This window comes from Sceloporus undulatus, chromosome 5 (assembly GCF_019175285.1).
Source record: "Sceloporus undulatus isolate JIND9_A2432 ecotype Alabama chromosome 5, SceUnd_v1.1, whole genome shotgun sequence".
NCBI classification, from domain to species: domain Eukaryota; kingdom Metazoa; phylum Chordata; class Lepidosauria; order Squamata; family Phrynosomatidae; genus Sceloporus; species Sceloporus undulatus.
Window position 1 is genome coordinate 150,834,175 of NC_056526.1, and position 22,387 is coordinate 150,856,561.

At 38.9% G+C, this 22,387-nt stretch overlaps 1 protein-coding gene and 1 long non-coding RNA gene across 2 annotated transcripts; both read left to right on the plus strand.

Moving 5' to 3' along the window:
- Window positions 1–4: 4 nt before the first annotated feature.
- LOC121930736 (mitochondria localized glutamic acid rich protein) lies at window positions 5–21,170 on the plus strand. Its single transcript, XM_042467489.1, has 4 exons — window positions 5–110; window positions 5,745–5,848; window positions 12,333–12,438; window positions 17,864–21,170. Exons 1-4 carry the CDS (start codon window positions 5–7, stop codon window positions 18,124–18,126), a joined length of 579 nt encoding a protein of 192 aa, XP_042323423.1. The 3' UTR covers window positions 18,127–21,170.
- LOC121930738 lies at window positions 6,385–12,277 on the plus strand. The gene is made up of 2 exons (XR_006104009.1): window positions 6,385–11,341; window positions 12,124–12,277. It is a non-coding gene; the product is annotated as an uncharacterized LOC121930738 (long non-coding RNA).
- Window positions 21,171–22,387: the final 1,217 nt, after the last annotated feature.

The window sequence follows — 22,387 nt, forward strand, 5'->3', positions numbered from 1 at the left end:
GGCGATGCACCTCTGCAGAGTGGCCTGGCAGGCCCTGGCCTCCTCCTCCCGCCGCCGCCGCCTCCTCCTCCTCCTCCCAAGGGCTCCTGGCCCCGTCCTCCGTGGGCACGGTGAGTCCTGACCCTCGGGCCCTCAGTGGAGGACACTCCCAAGCCTAGAAAAGGAGCTGCTTCTGCCCAAACTGGAGGAGGAGGAGGAGGGCAGCTTTCAGGCTTCTCTGAGGCCTGCTCAAAATGCAGGACGCTTGGCAGGGCTTCCTAGGCAGAAGGTGGGCTTTATGGGAGGACAGGTCCGGGAAAAGGAGGACGTGGGGAGGAGGGGAGGGGCCGTGAAGAAGGTCACTCCAAAGGCCCTGGACGGAGGCTCTTTCTGTAGGCAGCTCCGACCACTGACCCTTTCTCTCACTGACCAGCCCAGAAGAAGGAAGGGGCTGGGGCTGTTTGACCTGAAGGGGCAGAAGAAGAAGGAGCCCTCAGTCCTCTTGGAGCCAGAGGGCCTCACCTCCAAAGGCACCGCAAAATGGAGGACATTGCCCCTTTTAAAAACAGACAAACAAAAACGCTCCTAGAAATGCAACTCCATGCATCTTTTCCAGAATGGAGGGCATTTTGAAAGGCCCCCTGGACGTTGAAATGGAGGCTGTGAGCAAAGAAAGGCTTAGGAAATAGAATGAAAATGAAAACACTCAATAGACATGTAAATCTATGCTTCTGAGCCCTGCTCAAAATGGAGGGCATTACTTTGGAATTCCTCCTGGACAGAAGGTGGAAATGGAGACATGAGCAAAGAAAAGCTAGTTAAAAAAAACAACTCCTAGAAATGTAAATCCATGCTTCTTTGTCCTGCTCAAAATGGAGGACATTACATTGGCATGCCTTCTGGACATAATTAAAGATGTGGTTCTGTTAATCTGTAGTATTGGTATCGCTGTGCAAAACTTACTGTGCTATATAAATAAACACTAATAATAATACTAATAATCTTGTAGCACCTTTGAGACTGACTAAAGAGAGAAGTTGGCAGCATGAGCTCTCTAGACTAAAGTCTACTTCCTCAGATGCATTTGGGAAACACACTGAGGAATGCATCTGAGGAATCAGGCTTAAGTCTGAGAGCTCATCCTGGACAGAAGGATGAAAGAAAAGCTTAAAAAACCCACTCATAGAAATGTAAATTCATGCTTCTTAGTCCTGCTTAAAATGGAGGACATTCCCTTGGAATTCCTCCTGGACAGGATAAGGCTATAATGGAGAATGTGGCCTGGGAAAGGAGGACCTCTGGCCACCCTTTGGGTGAATGTGACACCAAATGTGCACCTACTAAGCGGCTGGCACAAATTCAGGCAGAAGGGAGAAAGACACTTTGGGAGTGCCATTAATCATAGTTTTCTACATCTTTAAAAAGGACAGGAGGGGCACAGGAAAGGGGGAAGAAAACCTACATAGAAGGGGCATACACTGTCCACAGCCATAGCAGTTGGCTGCCTTGTGAAGAGAGTGACCAAATGTCCTCCTAACCTCAAAGCTAAAAACAGCAATAGACATATAAATTTGTGCTTCTTAATTATGCTCAAAATGGAGGACATTTTGGAATTCTTCCTGGACAGAAGGCTGAAATGTAGGACATGTTCTGGGAAAGGAGTACATCTGGTCACCCTGTGCCAAATGCGCTCCCATTAAGTAGCCGAACCAAATTCAGACTGAAGAAGGGAGAGAGACAGTGGGCAGAGTCCTGAGGAGTGACTTCCCTAGTTTTCCGGGCATAAAAAGAGCAGAAGAGGCACAGGGAAGGGGAAGAAAAGCAACACAGAAAGGGCATATGCTGTGCATATTTGGATACCATGTGTATATTGTGGCTTCCATCTGGCACAATCCTGGAATCCTGTGTGAGAGAGAAATAGGATTCTAGAGACCAGGGTTCCCTTCCTAGTTTAGCCATTAAACCCACTGGATGGACTTGGACTAGTCCCATGCCCTCAGCCTCAAGGAAAGGCAATGGCAGACCTCTGAACCAAATCTCACTGCGGAAACCCCATGATAGGGTAGCCTTGGGGTAGCCATAAGTCAGAAACAACCTGAAGGCATACAACAACAATGTGCCTGTTTACTCCCAAGTCACATCAACTTGCAAATCCTAGGATTTGGTAGGATGGAAACATGTAGTATCACAGGGCTATAACTATGTTGTATGGATACTTTGTTCATTTTTATGCCTCATCCAAAGCAACTTTTTCATACAGTGGGTCTTTGGTACCTTGGTTTGGTTCCAGGACACACACACCCGGGACACCAAAATCTATGGATGCTCAAGTCTTGGCATATGCAATGGCATAGTAAAATGACATCCCTTACATACAATGATAAAATTGAGGTTTTCTTTCTGGAATATATATATATATATATATCTCCAAAATGCAAGCTGGGCAGATTTAACAAAGCGGCAGAGGATGTAGGGAGGGGCATGCTGTAGTTTTGTTAGTGATATCCTACAATACTATCACATGTCTGCTTCACATATCTGCATGACTGTGCATTTCCCGGGTGAGGAACTATTGGGATTCATGTAATTCCCCCCAAAAAACATTATTTAAGATGCTTGCTTAGTTTCTAAAAGGGGGGACATGGAAAGGCTGTGAGCGAAGGAGTACATTTATTGCCATCTTCACTTTAGCAGGAGCTGCGTCCCGAGACTCTTGGATATCCTATATTATTGATTTAAAGAGAGGATTTGTAAGGATTCAAAGCATTTTGTGTGAAAGAAGCAGAGGGAGAGAATATTTCTATTCAATTTTTTAAATGTGCATTTTGCTGTGTCCTTTTAAACATAACTTTGAAACCTGCCAGCACAGGCAAGTTGGCACTGATCATCTATTATAGATGAATGTATCCTAAATAGTAATAGTTCATAAAATGTGAACTCATTTTCTAAGTGTGGCTCATTATACAGTATAGCCAAAATAAGGATCATGTATGCACATGATGGAAGTAATGGAGTACATTTGCAGAAGTACCCACCACCACCATCCAGCTGGAGGGAAAACAATTCAACCTAAATCAAACTTCTAACCCCAACTAGAGCAGTCCTATTGAATCAATGGAATTTACATGTACTGAGTGACCAAGTTTGCATTGATTCTGTGAGTTTAACCTAATTGGGAAGTAGAAGCTGGATTTAGGCCTTAATATACATACATGTTCAGGAAATGTGTAAATTAGAAAGTTGGGAGCTTTGACATAACCAAGAACAAGAGCCAGTTTAATCACTTTTAAAATTAATTTACTCTGTTTTAATAGTTGCTCAGAGACAATTAAAGTTTTGCTTAGTCTTTTCTATTTGAATTACCATAGTGACAATCCAACTTGGATAAAATATAGAAGCACCTACTAGTAAAACTGCTATGTTCTGGAATAATAAAGGTTTGAATTAATAATTCTGTACTTTTGTGACCCTCAAAAGTATTAGGAAAGTTAGAGACTTTGAAGCAAAAAACATGTCATGAAAAAAGCTCTGCATATTTCAAAACCTTTGATTAGAGCCTCAGGCAGAAGGGGCAAATCTCGATCGCTGTGGGAAGTGACAGTGGCAACCGCATGTCCCCAGTCCTGATCCAGGCCACCACAGCTGTCCTGAACTGCCTGCCAAAAAGGAGTGTTTTCCCCCCGCTCTTTTTTTGTGCCGGCTCTTCTGGGTTGGGATGGGCTTGGCGTGGCTTCTGGCTGTGTTCAGGCCATGCATTGTGATGGCGCCCGTTTTGGCCCATATGTTTTGGGCCTAGATCTGACTTTTCTTTCCTGCTCCATTCCCTGAAATGTGGTGCTGTTTAAGAGTTCTGTGGATACCGTTGATGGCTAAAAAAACAAATGGGTCCTAGAGCAAATTCAACTTGAACTCTTCCTAGAAGCTAAGCTATCTAAATTGAAACTGATGTACTTTGGACATATCATGGGAAGGCATGACTCACTAGAAAATACAACAATACTTTACAAGATAGAAGGCAGTAGAAAAAGAAGACCTCATTACAGATGGATTGATTGTTGGACTGGAGGGCCTGATTCCCAGTTTGGCCATGAAACCCACTAGATTAACTTGGGCAAGTCACATGTTCTCAACCTCAGTGGAAGGCAACAGCAAACCTCTGAACAAATCTTGCCAAGAAAACCCTAAGATAGGTTTGCCTTAGGGTCACCATAAGGTGGAAGCAACTTGAAGGCACACAACATCAACAGCAACAACGACAATAACGACTCAACCAAGGAGGCCATGGCCATAAGTCTACGAGACCTGAACAGGGCTTTTGGTGACAGGGTGATCTGGAGGTTTCATGTGTGTATCTCTCCAAGTTGCCTACAGATTAATGTTGACATCATTAATCTCATAGGGTTTTGTTAGGCAAGGGATGCCCAGAGGTGGTTTTGCCAGTTCCTTCCTCTGAAATATAGCCTACAGTACCTAGTATTCATTGCTATTCTCCCATCCAAGTACTAACCAGGAATGACTCTGCTTAGCTTCCATAGGGTTGCCATCAGTTGAAGTCAACTTCATGACAATTAACAGCAAGCCAAGATTAATTAGCTGCATACATTTAAATCAGTAATAAAACCTATTTAAATCAGTAGTAAAGGAGCTAATTTGCGTGATGAGTACTAACATGTACTTTATTAAAAATATATACTGTATGCCTTAACATTTGGCACAGAGCTATGTATTATCAATTAACTAAGATTTTCAGCTGTGATGAATAATACACATGTAGAAGGGATTATTTTCAGGCTCATTTCCCCTGCAGCCAGATTCTGAAAATATAAATACTGTATGCTTCTTCTTTTTATGTACATTCAAGTGGATTCTGACTTGTGGCAACCCAGTCCTACCGAAGAGTATTTTTAAGTTTTGTGGAGAAACATTTTTGTTCTAAATCCATTAAACTCCCTTGTTTAGCCAGAATCCTGAAGGCAATATGTAATATTGTAATCTCCTATTATTGCAGCATGTGGCCTTTTAGAGGCTCTTACTGTAGGATCAGGGAAGTAGCCAGGATTTTAGGAAGGGGGGGTTCCAGACTAAGTGCTACCTTTATAATGGGGCTTGGGCGCTGCGGCACAGCAGCACACACCATTCATTTTTCTAATGGAAGGGGGGGGTCCGGACCCCAAGAACCCCCCCTTGGCTACGTCCCTGGTAGGATGTATCCAGTACCTTCTAGTGCCATTATCATTTCCACATGCAATGTCAGAATGAAAGCAATGGGGAGTACTACATGGTATTGCTATTGCCTTTCTCTTAGGCTGAGAGAATAGGATCTGCTCAAGGTGACCCAGTGGTTTCCACACCTGAGCAAGGATTCAAATCCTGGTTTTTTAGAGTTCCAGTCCAACATTCAAACTACTGAATAAAACCTGACTGGGACCAAAATGGCTGGGAAATTGATTGATAGTGAAAGAGTTATTCCATTCAAAGAGCTGTTACTTCCCTCTCTACAACCACATACCTTTTATTCAAATATAAATTTATAAGCTGCATGCTCTAGGTTCCTAGAGAAGTATTTTGTAAGTTGCATTTTGTAAGTGCTCTTCTCATGAAACCTCTGCTTTTCTCCTGTTTAATTCTGTTTTATCTACTTCTCTCACCCTGTTAAACATGCTGTTTAATTAACTGTTGTTTCAATACAATTGGTCTACTATCTAAATCATAGCATTTTGAACTTGCTGCATTAGTTACTCAGTATTGTTACTTTGGTGTTGTAGCACCATTCCGTCAGATGTCATCGGGAAGTGTTCCTGGATCATCTGGGGAGAACATGATTTACTATCTGATAGTTGTTGGTGCTGCTAGTGCGGGTGGTTTTTATGTGAGTACCCTCATCTTTACATATGTTTATATTGACTAAAGAATTTAAATAATATTAACAGGCTCCAAAAATAATGATGTAGTCAACAATTTACTTAATTTGGAACTTCTCTGTGTTATGGTTGTGGATTTTTCATGAATATTTAAATGCTTTTTCTTCTTAAAGAATGTAGGTTTGTGTGATAGCTCTCAGAGCACTCACATTGAAGTTAGCAGACTAAAGCAGGGGTAGGCAACCTGCGGCCCGTGGGCCGGATGCGGCCCGGCAAGGCCTTGGGACCGGCCCCCGCCCGGTCCTGCCGCCAATTGCCGCCGGAGCCTTTGGCCTCTCGCATGAGGGCGTGGGGCCTTTGGCCTATCAGGAGGAGGCGGGCAAGGGGGGGCAAGCAGCGGGCAAGGGGGGCAATTGTCTATAGAAGCCTCCAAAACATGCATTTATATTAACATTTTTTTAAAAAGCAGCAATTTTTTTGCGTGTCCTCCATTTGAAAATTTTGTCCTATATTTGTCCCAGTTTATTTATTTATTTAATTTTTTAAAAAATTATTTAATTATTGGTTTCGGCCCCCCAGTTGTCTGAGGGACAGCAATCCGGCCCCCGGCTCAAAAAGCTTGCCTACCCCTGGACTAAAGCAATGTTAGACCTGCTTTTGGTAACTGAGGAACTGAACTACAGCTGGCCCTCCACATTTGTGGCTTTGATTTTGGTGGATTTGATTAATATGTTCTTTCTAGGAATCTCTAGGTCCTCCAGTGCAACTCTGTGGTCAAAAAGTTGTGCAAGACGTTGTCCTGGAAGATCTAGAAATTCCTAGAGAGAATGCTTCCCTATGCATTTGTAGGTCCTCCATCACAAGTCTATGGTCAACATCTAGCAGACGTTGACCACAGAGTTGCATTGGAGGACCTAGTCACAGAGATGCCTGGAGAAATTCTCTCTGGTAAAAAAAAAAATGGTTTTTTTATTTGCTTTAACTGCTATGGCTATCTCCTGTGGAATCCTGGGATTTGCATTTTATGGAAGAGGATTCAGAATTTTCAGCCAGAGAGCTTTTAGGCCTCACTAAACTATAAACCCCAGAATTCCACAGGAAGCATCCATAGCTGCTAAAGTGGAATAATAACACTATTACAGTGTAGTGTGATAGTGACCTAAATTTGGATTTAGCCCAATATTTTTTTTAATGTCCAATCTACACAACATTTAGAAGTAACCATTTAAAGCTGGGGTATGAAAGCCAGTGTGATATAGTGGTTTGAGCATTAGACAATGAATCTGGAGACCAGGGTTCAAATCCCCACTCAGTAATAGAAACTCACTGGATGATCTTGGGCAAGATTCACTCTCTGTTTCATTAAAATCAAGCCCTCTCTGAAAAAATCTTGTCAAGAAAATCCTGTGCTCTAAGTCGGAAAGGAATTCAAGGCACACAGTAACAACTATTCATTGAAATATATATGTGAAGATATGCAACTCATTTTTGTTTAAAAGAGAAAGGGAGATGGAGAAATTCTACTGGTACCTTTAAAACTAAATGCTTTGTTTTAACATGAGCTATTGTGGATTTAAATTCAATTCTTCTGATGCTGGATGGAATGTGAACTTTAAGCCACTGGTATTTAAGCACAATTACATGCAGATCTATGAAGCATCTGTCCTGTTTGTATTACTCTGACACCTCAAGACATTTTCTGCTCACCCAAAAAGTTACTGGTATCATTGAGGAGGAGAAATATTTTATTGTATATAAGATATTAAGATCTGTGCTAAGCCACTTAACCATTATTCCTGTTCATACCTCTACTAACAGACCGGCCTGTACCATCTCAAACAACCCTTCTGTCAACAAAGTAAGACATTTATTCAGACAGGCTTTTAAATCAGAAAGTCTTTAAAGAACGGACAGGGGATGTTGCACTATGTTAATTGTATTGTACTGTCTTATCTTTTTAACTGCATTTTATTATTTTGGTGAGTATTGTGTTTTAATGCTAATTTAATGCTTAATTTTATTTTAATGTTCACTTTTGTATGTTTTTGATTGTATTCTTTTAAAACATAAGCCACTTTGAGTTCCAAGTTTTTTTTTTGGGGGGGGGCAGTATATAAATAAATATAATAAGAATAACCATTTGAAGGCTTATGGACAGTGTCACAATTTGCATCTTTCTTTAAGCCGTTACACTCTGATTCTTCTGCACAACAATGTAATTGTGTTTTAACATTATGGCTTGGACATTGCATTCCATGAATTGCATTCCCTGAAAACATCTGAAGAAATGGATCTAAATAAACAAAAGTTCATGCAAAAATTAATCAATATTAAAGGTAACAAAAGAAAAACTTTGAAGAAATATTAACCTAGTGTCCCATATAATTTGGCAGTTACAATATGCTTCTTCTTTAGAACAAGCTCATGTTTTTTATATTTGTTACTATTTCCCAACCAGTCCTATTCAAAACATAAATATGGTAAACATTTTTCCAAGGACCAGAAAGCATTCTCTACTTCAAAGGAAACAAGGGCCTGGATCCTACTGGTAGTACAAACTAGAGTAGATCCATTGAATCAAATGGTAAATGGTAAACCAACACTTATGTAAATCCTACTGAATCAACTGTCTAATTTAATCAGGTCAAAGTTTAGTAAATGAGCTTTTTAAAATGCATACACAAACTTCAGGTCATCATTTGTTTGGTCTGGTATGTTTTACTTGTGTTTGATGCTCACTTTTTGGCAGACTTTATATTCTTTTAAATCTACACATGGCTTGGCCACCCTCCCCCATTGGAAACATTTAGGGGACAGAAGATCTCCAGCCTGTTCTGACTTGTAACTAGTGGCAGTGGCATCATGGGGTGTGTGGGGGGCGTGGACCCGGAGGAGGAGTGACACCTGGTTGGGCCCTTTGAGGCAGGAGGGGCGTATGTGCCCTTGCTGGCTGCTCTGGCCCTGAGCTTCTTCCCAGGGAGAAAGCCTGGGCCAGAGGAATGTGCCCTTTTGGCTGCTGCCACACCCCTGATGGGTGACACCTAGCATAGGTGAGATCACTGAATCAATTAATTATAAGTAGGTGTAATACAGCTAGCTATTTTTGAAACTAATCATCATGGTCCAATACATGCTTGGAGAGTATTATTCAAAACAATTGTGTGAAAATACATCAACTGCAGCATATTTCCTAACTACGCATGTTTGAACTGCAGTGTTTGTTGAAAACTTTTATTGCTGTTGTAAGTTACTTTATTATGGAAATGGCACTAGTAGTTTAAATATTATCACAAACACAAGCTATATAAATGCTGAACAACTTACCATAAAACTTCCTATTTGTCCCTAGAAAGCACGCTATGTGTCTGAGCATACAGTAGACAAAATACTAAAAGTAGCATTGTGCTGTCACAATCTCACCTTTAAAAATTGAGAGAAATAACTGTTCTTCATACGGTTAGCAAAGCAGGAACCATTTTCTCTTAGACTACAAGTTTAATTATTTAAAGTGGATTTGCAGCTGGTGTGTTTCAAATTCAACCTTAAATTGGATTATTAATAGATCAGTATGCAATCATTTATCTGATATTGTGGCATATATTCAATTTAAAGTTAGACATTCTTGAGTCCATTAATTTTAAGGGTTTCAGTATGCATAACTCAATGTTTTGGATTTAGGCTGATATATTTTGGAGACATACTGAAACATATTGGTAAAATTGCTATAGAATTGCTATAGCACTTTCTACTGTCTCTCTTGTGATCTCTCTGTCTGTATCATTGTTGTTTTATGCCTTCAAGTCATTTCCAACTTATGGTGAACCTAAGGTGACCCTATCACGGAGTTGTCTTGGCAAGATTTGTTCAGAGGGAGTTTGACTTCTTCTGAGGCTGAAAGAGTGCAACTTGCACAAACAAGTGGGTTTCCATGGCTGAGTAGGGATTTGAACCCTGGTATCCTAGCCCAAAACTTAAACCACAACACCATGATGGTATATCGACTTTGACCATCAGGTTACACAGGATTCTTCTCCTGTCTTCTCCTAAATAGTTTGAGGCTTTTCTTCTCTCAGAACTATTTCTCTAACCCTTGATCTTCCCATTTTCTTCACTATTATGTGTTTCTAATATTCTTGGTAGCATGTTTTTGATGTTGTTAATTATAAATGACTTCCAGCCACTCCCTTGTGAACAAGAAGAAAATAGCTTTTCTTTACAGAAAGAGCTTATGATGGTATCTCTTTTGGTAGTTGGTTTTCAGAGCTTGTGGTTACAATGTGTATATCACTTCACTTGTTACTAATGTGACTTTGTTCCCATTCACTCAGTGACTTCAGTTACACTTCAACGGTGTTTTATTTCTGTACACACATCTTCCACTAAAGCTCATTCATTAAGAGTATAAATTCTATGAAACTATCTTTATTCATAAGTTACACTTCCACAGAATAAGGTGGATATGAGTCTTCCTTTTATTGCCTCTCTACTGCTCAAAGAACGTAACAGTTTAAACTGATTTCACAGGGCTTCTTCTGCACTTCTAAAATCTTTCCTCCTTGTATGGGAATCTGAATCGCATTAACGCTGAGCCCTTATTTCCAACTCTATTCCTGTCAGTTCCAGCTGCACTCCTGACAATTCTGTGACACACTCCTTGTGTCCCTGGACTTTCTTTGTCCTTTTACAATGTCATTCCTTAAATGGGAGTCTGAGGGGTGAAACAGACCGTCCCTTTGCGCTGGCTTGGGGGTGGTGTTAAAGTGTGGCATTTAGAGGCCGCATGTGCTGACGCAGCCCTGAAGTCAGTGTCATGCTGCACACCCAACCACATGGGGGGACGGTTTTACGGTGCTCTGATGGCGCAGTGTTTACACCCTGCAGGAGTGCTGCCAAGCTGGCACAGAACTAAAAAAGGCAGCTTTTTGCTGGCTCAAAAAGGAGCGGCAATTTGCTGCTTTTTGTGCGGGCAAAAAGCCGGGTTGGGACTGTTGCATGTGGTTGCCATAGCCCCAACCCAGTGTACAAAGAGGTGGCATCAAGCTGCAGTGCCATCTGTTTCAGTCCTGAATCCCATTAAGGATCATCTCTTCTATACTAACTGCACTATTGGCAGTTTCTGACACACTCCTCCTTCTTAACAGCTGCTTCTCCTTTTTATAGCCACTCATCAGACAGGCCCATATCTTTTCCCCAGCCTTACTCTGATTGGCTGTTCTGAACTTTCCATTCTGCCGGTGTTTCTCCACATCAATGCACACATAATCCTAGTTGAGTTGATTTTTTAAAATAGACATATATACTTTGGTTGTTATCTTATTATAATTCTGTCTTGTGATGGTTTTTAAATCTAAGCCAGGGTTGGGAATTATGTGGCCCTCCAGGTATCATTGCACTACAACTCTCAACAGCTCTACCCAGAATAGCCAATGCTGAGGAATGCAGGGAGCTGCAGCTGAACAGCATCTGGAGGACCACAGAACCCCAATCCCTGCTATAAGAAGGTGTTTTTCATTACCTCAAATCTGATGTAACCAATCTTTTTGGAGGAATCTGTGTGGAGTTCTAAGCAAATGGCTGAGATTTTGAAATTTTCAATATAGATTCAAAAGATTACCTTTTCTATCTTGTCTGACAAACAATGCCTAAAACTCAGGAAACTTTGGATAGACTCCCAGTGGAGCATAAATAATAAAAAAGAGATGTCTTACAAGGCATTTGAGACTGTATTCCTAATGCAACACACAGTTATCTGGGAGAAAAGCTAGAGCTCAGAATGTTACTTTCAAAAAGAAATCTGTTGGATGACTCATTCCAACCTCTCCTTCAAAGTAATTTGTTACCACTGAAGTCTTACCATTTTAAAGTAACTTCATGTGTTATGTTACCATTTACTTTGGGTGGGTGAGAATTTTAGCTCCTTTTATTGGAAAATACCCCTCTATAGAATAAGTACTCTAGAATTTGAGGAAAAAACACACCCTTATATTGCCTCACAAAGAGTGTTTATAGCACTCCAAAGCAACAGTTCAATGATGCATGGAAAAAGTAGCATTACCAACTGTTACTCTCCTAGGGAAAAGGCAATATTATTATTTCCTCTTTATACCCAAAAGCAACCTTGTTATTTATAATGCTTTACTTCCAAGCTCTAAATTCCACGAAATTGAACAAGACTTGCTTCTATGTTTTTATGCACAGAACTGCAGTATTCCTGGTTACAGTAGCTGCTCATCTTTTAATGCTTTAATTTGTTTGCTTATGTTATTTTTTTTTTCATTTTCAGAATCCTATCATGAGTACTTTGTACAGTAGAGAGGAAAACATTTGATGATGATGGTACCACTACTGTTATTACTATTACCTATATATATCCAGTAGTGATTCCATATGCTGGAGATGCTCAGTCTTGGCAAATGAGATGAATGAAGTTTTTTTTTTTAAATATTCTTTATTTCAATTCTAGATGAATGAAGTTGTATAACTTATTTTTAGGCCTATAGAACTGTTACTTCTGACAAAGCCAGGTATAATGAACGGGTTGAAGATATTCAACAGCGATCTACATCAGAATGGAAACCAAAACCCTGGCCTCCTCAATGTAAGTTGATTATTTCTACATTTATTAATGTTAGTTTGAACTCGTTTGTTTGTCTTTATAGCAGAAAGAAAAGGAAAAACCTATTTCCAGACATAGCAGCAAATATAGACATAGGGATCTATTTATCCCTGGGATTTTATGTTCTGTTTTAAATAGCCAAGTGTTAAAGAATTCTGCAAGTGTTTTTGAAAAGACTGGAGTGGTTCTTACTTAATGCCTTCTAGGTCTAATGAATATCATTCAATTAGATATTTATCTGTCACAGCATACATTTCTCCTGTTATCTTGCTCATACTATTTAGAGATTATTCTGTTGTGAGGAAGATGCAGAGGGGAAAATGGTAAAATGCTGTAGCAAGTAGACTGTTTTTAAAAAATATTTCAGATTTCCTCAAGATTTCATAGGGAGAAAAAGACTGAATTTACAAATTAGAAATAAATAAATCCTAAAGGCTCAGTTATTTGGGCTTGACTAGGATCCTGTTAGGTATCTAAACTGGATCACAATTCTAACACCAGAATCTGAACCCACTCCTTTTTGTGGACCGTAAAACTTGCTCTAGAAAACAGGCTGCATAATGAGGCCACTGAAGCTGACAGAAACAGTGGGATCTCCGCTTGAGTCCTCATTTGGATCCTGCCATAGCACAAACAAATCTTGCTTTGTAGTTTTAGTAAAATGAAAATAGAATTCTGTTCAGTCAGTTTTTGAAGACAACACGGCATATAGCTAATTGCAAGTTGCTGAGGTTGACAGTAGGTGACAATTTGCCAGAGATTGTTCTCTGCTATTATCTCTTATAATTAAAAATACTCAAGACCTCTAATAGCTTTTTAAAAAACTCTGTAGTTAAAATATTTGAAATAAATAAAAATACCAACCAATATGGAATAATTATGAAGCCTAATTGATGGTGCTCATTTCGAATGTGTATTCATCTCTATAGTCAGTTTGAGCACCTATGGACAGTGATCATAAGAGTGCCTCTGAATACTGATGGATGTGCTCGAATGTTATGTTTCTGGTTAGAGTATTCATCTGAGTAATAATAGCTTTCTCTGATAGAAGAAGCTTTTTCATAGCAGAAACAGAACTACATTAGGTGAAGGTGGAGAAAAGATACTCAGGTTTTTTTCCAAGGTTGCCATAATGCACAAGACCCATAATCAGCATCCCATATTGAGGGCACTTTGTATAGGAGAACAGTATAAAAAGAAGATAATGAATTAATAAATAAAGATGTTGTTTGCAATACTGCACCCTTAAACTCAGAAATATGTATCCTGACATGTCATTTCTTTCTCTTGTGATCACACTAGAGGTGTTATTTTAATCCTACAGATGTTACTTGCACTATTCAAAATCCATGAGACTATAAGGCATAATTAAATATATAATTAAAAAGAAAAGTGCTCTCCTGTGCAAATATATTTAGAAGTAAGTCCTACTGAATATAATGGAACTTACTCTCAAAATTTCATAGAATTGCTGCCTAAGGCAATTGTCACAAGCAAACTTCGTAGCAGTAAATTACATTCAATTTACAAATTAAAACACTTCAAATTGGACTTCCATTGATTTTAGATAAAATGTGTCCAACTAATATTTGAGGGACTAAGCCCTTGTAATTATAAATTATTTCACACCCAAATCTTCAAACCTGAAACTTCGTATAGGCTGTTAATTTTATTTTTCTGTCCTAAATACAATAAATCCCCCCCCCCCAAATGTTGCTTTTACTCTTACCTGTTTTCTTTTCCTCACTTTTACATTTTATAACGTCTTGCATTTGGAAGAGTATTACACTTTTTCTTGTGTCTTTCTACTTTTTCCTCACATGACTTTTTATGTGAAGAATATTAGATAGTTTCTTTTTCTTTCCTGGGCTCCTTACTACTTTTCAGAAATGGCCTATCCCCAATCTAAATTATATATCTTAAATTATCTTTATCTTAAAGACAAAATATATAAAAAAGGCAAGTACTAGGGAGCCTTGAGTTTTAAAGTATTTTGGTATAATGACTTGATTATTTGGAAAATCTACCAGATCCTAATATTTTTTATTATGTGCTCTTAAATAAAATTAGACATAGTTCAGATCTTTTTAACAGACTGCCTGTCAGCTGCTTCACAAATCTACAATATTATAAGTGTGTTTTTCTAAATGTTAAGTTTCAGTATAATAATAATAATAATAATAATAATAATAATAATAATAATTTATTTATAGCCCGCCCAATCACAAGGAATCCAGGCGGGTTACAACAGTAAAAATAAAGAAAATAAAATACAATAAATAAATAAAATACAATAAAATTAAAGAGAGCAAAGTGAGTACATTCACAGTTAGGCCTGATGGAAGTTGGGCCTCTCTCTTTCATTCCCTCCCAGGTCTGATGATGATGTCATGGAGGGAGGGCTCTTCTTCTTGAGGCAAGGATTTTATTTTAATTAATTTTAATTTAATTCTTCTCATTAAATTTAAGAGAAGAATTGGTGGACAGAGTGACATAAGTCACAGTAAATGGGGAGTAGAACTAGGTAGGGAAGGCCTGCCGGAAGAGATCTGTCTTAAGAGCCTTCTTAAAGGCTGTAAGAGTAGAAATGTCACGGATCTCCTTTGGCAGGTCATTCCATAGCTTCGGAGCTGCGATGGAAAAGGCCCTCTGGGTGACTGAACTTAGCCTAGATTTTATTGGCTGAAGTAGATTCTTCCCCGAGGACCTTAGAGTGCGGGACGGACAGTATGGAAGTAGGCGATCTCTTAAGTATTCTGGACCCAAGCCATGTAGGGCTTTGAAGGTAATCACCAACACCTTGTACCTTGCCCGGAAACTAATTGGCAGCCAGTGAAGGGATTTCAAAACCGGTGTTATGTGATCGCTACGACGAGTACCTGTAATTAACCTGGCTGCCATATTTTGTACAAGTTGAAGTTTCTGAACTTGGCACAAGGGTAGCCCCATGTACAGCGCATTACAGAAGTCCAATCGAGTATAGCACACATAGGCCCAAAACATGCGGGCCAAATAAAGTGGCTTCTGCCTGCTTTGGGTACATGACATTTAGATGATGCATGACCCCAAAAGGGCTGGAAGCTGTGCCAAGGCTGCACTAGGGGGCTAAAACCCCAGCCCCAAAAGTTGTTGGTTTGGATCAACTTCTGGCTGGAGTAGTTTGGGACTGCAGCAACAGCCCACTTTGGGAGTGGGTCACGCAGTCACCATGGTCCAGGTTTGATCGTGGCAGGAGACTGCTCTTTAATGGCTGTCTGCTTCATCCCATAGATACACTTCTTGAGACCCAGAACTGGCTACCCCTCCTTGATTAATATGTTTACATTCATTATAGTAGTCCTAGGTTTGTTTCCATGTACAGTGGTGCCTCGGGTTACGAAATTAATTCGTTCCACCATTCCTTTCGTAACCCGAAAATTTCGTAACCCGAAACACTTTTCCGTTAGCACTGGAAAGCCTATAGCTGCGCATTTGAATTTCGCGCCGAAATGAATTTCGTAACCCGAAAAATATTTCGTAACCCGAAACAGTTTTTGCCAATCCAACTTTTTCCTATCCCGGAAATTTCGTAACCCGATCATTTCGTATCCCGAGGCACCACTGTATTATGTGAAATAGCCTTTTATCAATGAGTTGAACAGGGGGAAATGTATTATTCTCATTGGAAACAACTTGTAAAAAATTTGAATGTAGACTTAATAGTTAACGGTTTAATTTTCAAAATAATTAGATTTTGCAATTTTCTGGGTGAGTTCATGAAGTCCCTCTTTTCAATTTCCTTCCCTTATCTTTCCATTCCCTTCCTTTCCACTTGTTTCTGATTTCCCCTTTGTTGTCTTAATCTTTCTTACATTGGAAAGGTTGTATCTTTCTAATTGTTCCTCTGCTTTTACCCTTTCAGAATAACAAGGGAAATCTCTTTCCAAACTCGAGGAAATAATTTTAAAAAGGACAGTCCATCCTTGTATACTTCACAGCCAAACTTGAGAAAATCATCTCTTGTAGAACTTCACATTTGTGAGATTTCCCCCATGCAATTAAATACCACTTCTTAATGCATCCTATAGAAGATAATTTGGCATTTCTAAGACACTGGCTGTTTTGAGTTATTGCACTTGTAATTGACTGTCCAATAAAGAGTACTGAACACAGATCTTGCTTGTCAATCTGTTCTTTTTTGGGAACAGGTTAGTTTGCTGGAAATTTTTATATCACTTGGAGAGACACAGTCTGGTATTGTTGCCTCAGATTTAATGGTATACAGGCAATTGCTGTTACTATCACTTATTACCTATTAAGATCATTACAGTAAATTGTTGTAGCAGTTTGTTAAAGTATGAAGTGAAGTAAATCAACAATTTAAAAAATACCTCTGTTCTTTTTATTGTTGAAGACAAATTAAAAAATTATTTCGCAGTATCAACCTCTGTCAGCTCTAGGAAGTCCAGCTGGCATATAAGAATATAAAGATACCATTTGTTGACGGCAGGGTCATTATTCAGCCTGACAGTGTCTCTTTTCTTCTTCTTTTTTTCACACACCTTATATCTGCATGTGATTGTTTCACAAATTTCTTTCTAGTTTTCTTCACCAGTTTGTTGTCTCCCCACTAACAACATTTGTGTGCTACTGTGCCTATTCCATTATATCTTCTTCTCTTGCATGCCTTTTTATCCAGTATGCTTTAAACCCCGGTTTAAAAATGTGTCTTCTGCTTTTAGGACTCTAGTCCGTGTTGCTGTTATATTTCAGTGGACTTAAATATTTCTTTAAAAATGGCATGTGGTGCACTTTTCATGAACAAAGGGACAGCTAAGCTCACAAATAATACTTCTCTAATTCCAGCATTAATGTTTACACTTATTATTTATGCAGAACCTAAGCAGAACTCTAAAATCTTTTGAACAATTTTCAAATATTTTCTTTCTTCCCTATACATTAGTACAGATTTCTCCCAGATCCAAGTAATGGTAGGGTTTCAGTTCAAATGCATGGGGAAACCTTGCTTTTGTTGCTGCTTCTTAATTTGCAAATTCATAGCATGCACATAGTAGCCTGTTAATATTGTCTTGAATGATGTAAGAATAGGACAAAATTACATAATTCTGCTTTCAGAGCATTAAAAAAACATCCATAGTTTTTTTTATCTGTGTATAATTCACAAATTTTAGTTCATGTATGGCATGCTTCACTTAATTTTGTTATGTATTTCATAGCGATTCTTTACTTCAAGCCACATTTTGTTCTATTGGCATGGCAACAATTTGGTTTTTTAAAGGGGAAAATGGACATATTACCAACAGGTGTCATGATGTAGCTTTAACAAACGAAGTTGGCAAAACTGTTGTGTAACCTTTTCCACACTGCAAATTTGTACTTCATGATTTTTCTGTTGTATTAAATGAAGCCTTAGAAAATGAGGAAATAGATGAAAAAGAAGTTGCTGAAACAAGTGAAGAGACAAAGGATGCCATTCAGACGGGTGCAGAAGCTGAAACTCAAGAAGAGGCTGAAGCAGTAACTACTGATGAATCTCAGGTGGAGAATCAAACAAATACTGAATCTACTGAAGTGGGGAGAGTCGAATCACCTATTGAGGAGGCTTCCTCTGGTGTGCAAGAAGAGCAAGATGCTACTTCTACCTCAGAGACAGATAAAACTCAAGATTAATGCTGCAAATGGAATTTGATTTTAAAAATGCCTTCTTTCACAAGAGAGCACTAGTATGCTCTTACAAACTGAATACATTTTAAATTTCAGGGTTCAGTATTAGAGTCCAGAAGTCCAGTTCCTGAACTTTGTGGAACACTACATCTTTTGGAAGAAAGCCTTCTTTGCCATATCTGGTGGTGGGCTTAATTCCCCCCCCCCCAAGAAGAAATAGGTGATCATGGCTAGGCATTGTTTTAAACAGAATGCATGGTCCTGTTTCCTCTCTTAAATGAACAGCCTACAAGATACTATCTACTATCTAGATAGGGACTTTAGGTCATTCAAAATATAACTGCTCAGAAATCCTGATAGCTTTCTTCTCCCCAGGTGCATTACTTGTTTGAAGAATTAAAACAAATAAGGGATTCATCTTGAACATAACGTATTTTATAGTAAATCAGATACCATTTTGCATTCTTCCCTGACTTGTGGTGGGGAGGAATGTATAATTTGTGTTGAGCCTCAAAAGCTATGACCAAATCAGATCATTCTGAAATACTCTTGCTGGCTGTGAACCAGCAAGTGAGGCTGTATAAAGGTATTTTCTTGGTAATTTTAGGCCCCATACAGACAGGTCTTTGGTGTGGCTTCTGGACTCTTAGGAACATAACTCATTTAAACAGCATACCTCCAAAGTGACCCGAAGCAGCTTTATTTTGGCCTGTCTGTATGGGGCCTTAACTTCGCAGAGCTGCGTGTAGAACCTGTGAATAGGCAGTATTTCCTTTGTAATGCCTTTAAGATTAAATCAGTAAGAACCAGATAAGTAAAATATTGGGTAAGGGTGGGAATCATGTGGCCCTCCAGATGTGTTGAATTGCAAAAGGAATGTAAATCTTTGTAAAATTTGTTCTTGCAGGCAAGAATGGATAATTGTACCACTTTTCCCTTCGTTACAAGAAAGTAGTGGAAGACTGCACTGATTTCAAAGATTATTTGCCACTCAGAGCTTATTCTGTGCAAAACAAATGCACATTTGTTCAGAATCCTCTGTTCTGTACAAAAAAAATGTTATTTTCTGTGCAAAAATCACATACACATTTTTTACATAGAGCAAGTTCCAAACTGTGAAGATGCTCAACCATCTAGGATTTTTCACATCCACATTTCCCAAAACTTTAGAAACCCTGAGTTTGGAGTTTTTAAAACCATTTTCCAAATATTTTTAATAGTCTTATCATCTCTAGATTGCAATGCTCAGCATTCCTCACATTTGGCTATGTTGGCTAAGGCTGCTGAGAACTACAGTCCAACAATATCTGGAAGGTCACATGTTTCTCACCCCTAACCTAGGGTCCAAATCCAATTATTAGTCCTAACTCGATTAGGTCAATTGGATTAAAGGGATTTACATATGTGTTAGCAAGTTTTTGCAGTTTAATGGAAATGACAATTGCATGTTAGACCCATCTATCAATAGTTAAGATTAAGAAGCGGATTTAGGTTTAGTTTTTTCCTTCACTTGTAATGGTAATGGACTGATAGCGTAACACCCCTGGCTAGTCCATCTCAGTTACATTCAACATAAGGTAAATTGTAAAATGAATTTAATGCCATCACTGCTTATAATTTTTGTAATAAAAGATCTGAAGCAACTTCAAAAAGGAAGTAGCATTTCCACAACTGTACTCTGAGGTTTAATACAACATTTAGAATCAACTTTGTAAAAAAATATATAGCAAATTTGATCTATTGATATCTACTCCCTATCCCTGCCCTGCCATAACATACACATTTCAGATATGATGAGAAGAAAAACAGGATTCTTTTCCATTAAATATCACCAAAGCACGTTTACTAAAAACTTCAGAGAGTTTATGGATGTAAACACATGTGTATAATTTTGATAAGTTTAAAAACCGATATTCTTGCAAAAAATGATTTAGAAACACTGTTTTAGATAGGTGTTCACTTACGGTAATATCTTTTATTTCTCCAGTTCTTTTAAAAGAAGCTTATATCTTCATGAAATATAAAAGTTATTGCTCACAACAAAATCAGCCCATTTATAGAAATACCTGTTTTACTCTGAGTTTGACTGTTGGTACATCTAGCTTAATTCTGCTATTATTTGGGGAATTGGGAGGCCAAGATCCTGGAAGTGGGACCTGAAGTGATATTAATAAAACATGGCAACAGTTTTGAGCTTTGAAACTGATACAGACAAATCATGATCTGCCACTTTACTGTGAATGGCCAGCACCGTACCCGTTTCATGACTCCCAAAGTTAGAGAGGTTTCCCATTCACCTTTTTGGCTGGTGGGTGTAGCAGAGCTTTCAGCTATTGTGGGTTATTGGACAGAATGTGAATGGAAGGCTCAACAACAGAAGTATATGAATGTTAAGAGCTTCAATATCTAGGAAGCTGGAATATTGTTTAGGGCCTTGATCTTAAAACAATAAAAGAAATATACTGTAGTTGGAGATTTTAAACAAATTACAAGTCCCAATTATGTTAGATCAACTGAATTAGTGGGAATTATATAAGTGCTCAATTTCTTTTCAGCAACTTGATTCAACAATTTAGTACTAGCAAGTAGATTGTAGTCTGAACATTTAAAATGCTCCAGCTAGCACAAATAAGGTACATCAACTGTGGGTTTTACATTTTGATTTACCGGGCTATGACTACTAAGATGCATTTTTTCCTTTTCCAAACAGAGCAGTTGAATGAATTCAAGAATGTGAATTATATGAAAAAATATATGGTACATATATAGAATTTATGGAATATATATAAAAATTATTGAATGAGAAAAATAATTTTATTTTACTTCAGTATGTATGACAAAATGAAGCACTTTTCCTACTTTTAATAGAGTTGGTACATTAACATAGTAACATTCTCCTACTGCACTGTAGTATTTTATGCAGAAAAAAAACCCCTTACTTCCCTGTTAATCCTTTCCCTGTGGAGTAATGAGTTTAAATAGAATGAAAGAAAAATGCTGAATTGATATTTTGCCCACTGCTTACACAATAAAGGCCCTCGTGTTTCAAATTTAGCTTGTATTCATCTAAAACCTCTAGTGCTCCATGGAATGTATTCTAGTGTATTATTACAGATACTTATTTTTGTAAAAGGTGACAATAATGGGATATGGTAATATGTAAGTATGACATCATGCATTCAAAAGCTGCATTTCTGTGGTGCTATGTTTGCAGGTTAGAACTTATATGTCTGGAGGTGTCAATTGAAGCCACTTGTGCAGTTTAACATGCAAGGTTTTTAAGCTTGGCATTGCCCTGAGTTTTGAGCCATAGAAGGAACTATAGCAGAAACATACCTGGGCTTTTTTGGCATTAGAGATTGGTAAAGGTAGGCCATGTGCCACCAGGGGACCTAGTGGTGAATACAGCCTCTGTAATTGCTTTCCTAAGTTTTATTTCTGTCTAATAATATATACATACCTTCTATGCCTACCTAGCTGACCATATTGTCTAAACAGACACCTCTTGCATGCTGCTCCATTCTTCTCCAGGTGTTTGCTCTGATTCTCACTTCCTTCTCCTGATATATATTCCTGTTCCTGGGAGTAAGAGACACTTGGAACATTACTGCTTCTAGGCACATATGTACACAGACATACATTATGTGCCCATTTCCCCTCATTACAATAAATCACTTTGTTTGCCAGGATTTTATTCTTCCTGGTAAGGGAGACTCTGTAATGTATACAATACAGCAGGACCTCCTCCTCAGCAATGTCTGCCCACCTACCCCAGAGAAGGAACAGGTGAATGCATGAAAATATGACTAACCTGGTTCAACTGTAAGGCTAAGCCATAATTTAGCTTTAATTCTAGTTTCTTGAACAAGCTAGGATCCAGTTCATAGATACTAAAACAAACTGTGGTTTGAAGTCGAAGGCTTTCATTGTTTTTTTGTGGGTTTTTCGGGCTATGTGGCCATGTTCGGGAAGAGTTTCTTCCTGACGTTTCGCCATCATCTGCCTGGCTCTGTCTCAAAGCAAAACTACACTTCCTCACTTCCCAAGTTCCTACATGCTCCCTAAGTTGTATCCAATAGCATACTTCTGCCAATAAAATGCACACTGCTGTTAGGTCACATTTCCCATTCCTGCAGTCTCTCAGATGTGATCCAAAGGATTATGGCAGGGGTAGGCAACCTGCGGCCCGCGGGCCGGACAATGCGGCCCGGCGAGGCCTTGGGAACGGCCCCAGCCTGGTCCTGCCGCCGGGGCCTTTGAGGGGCAA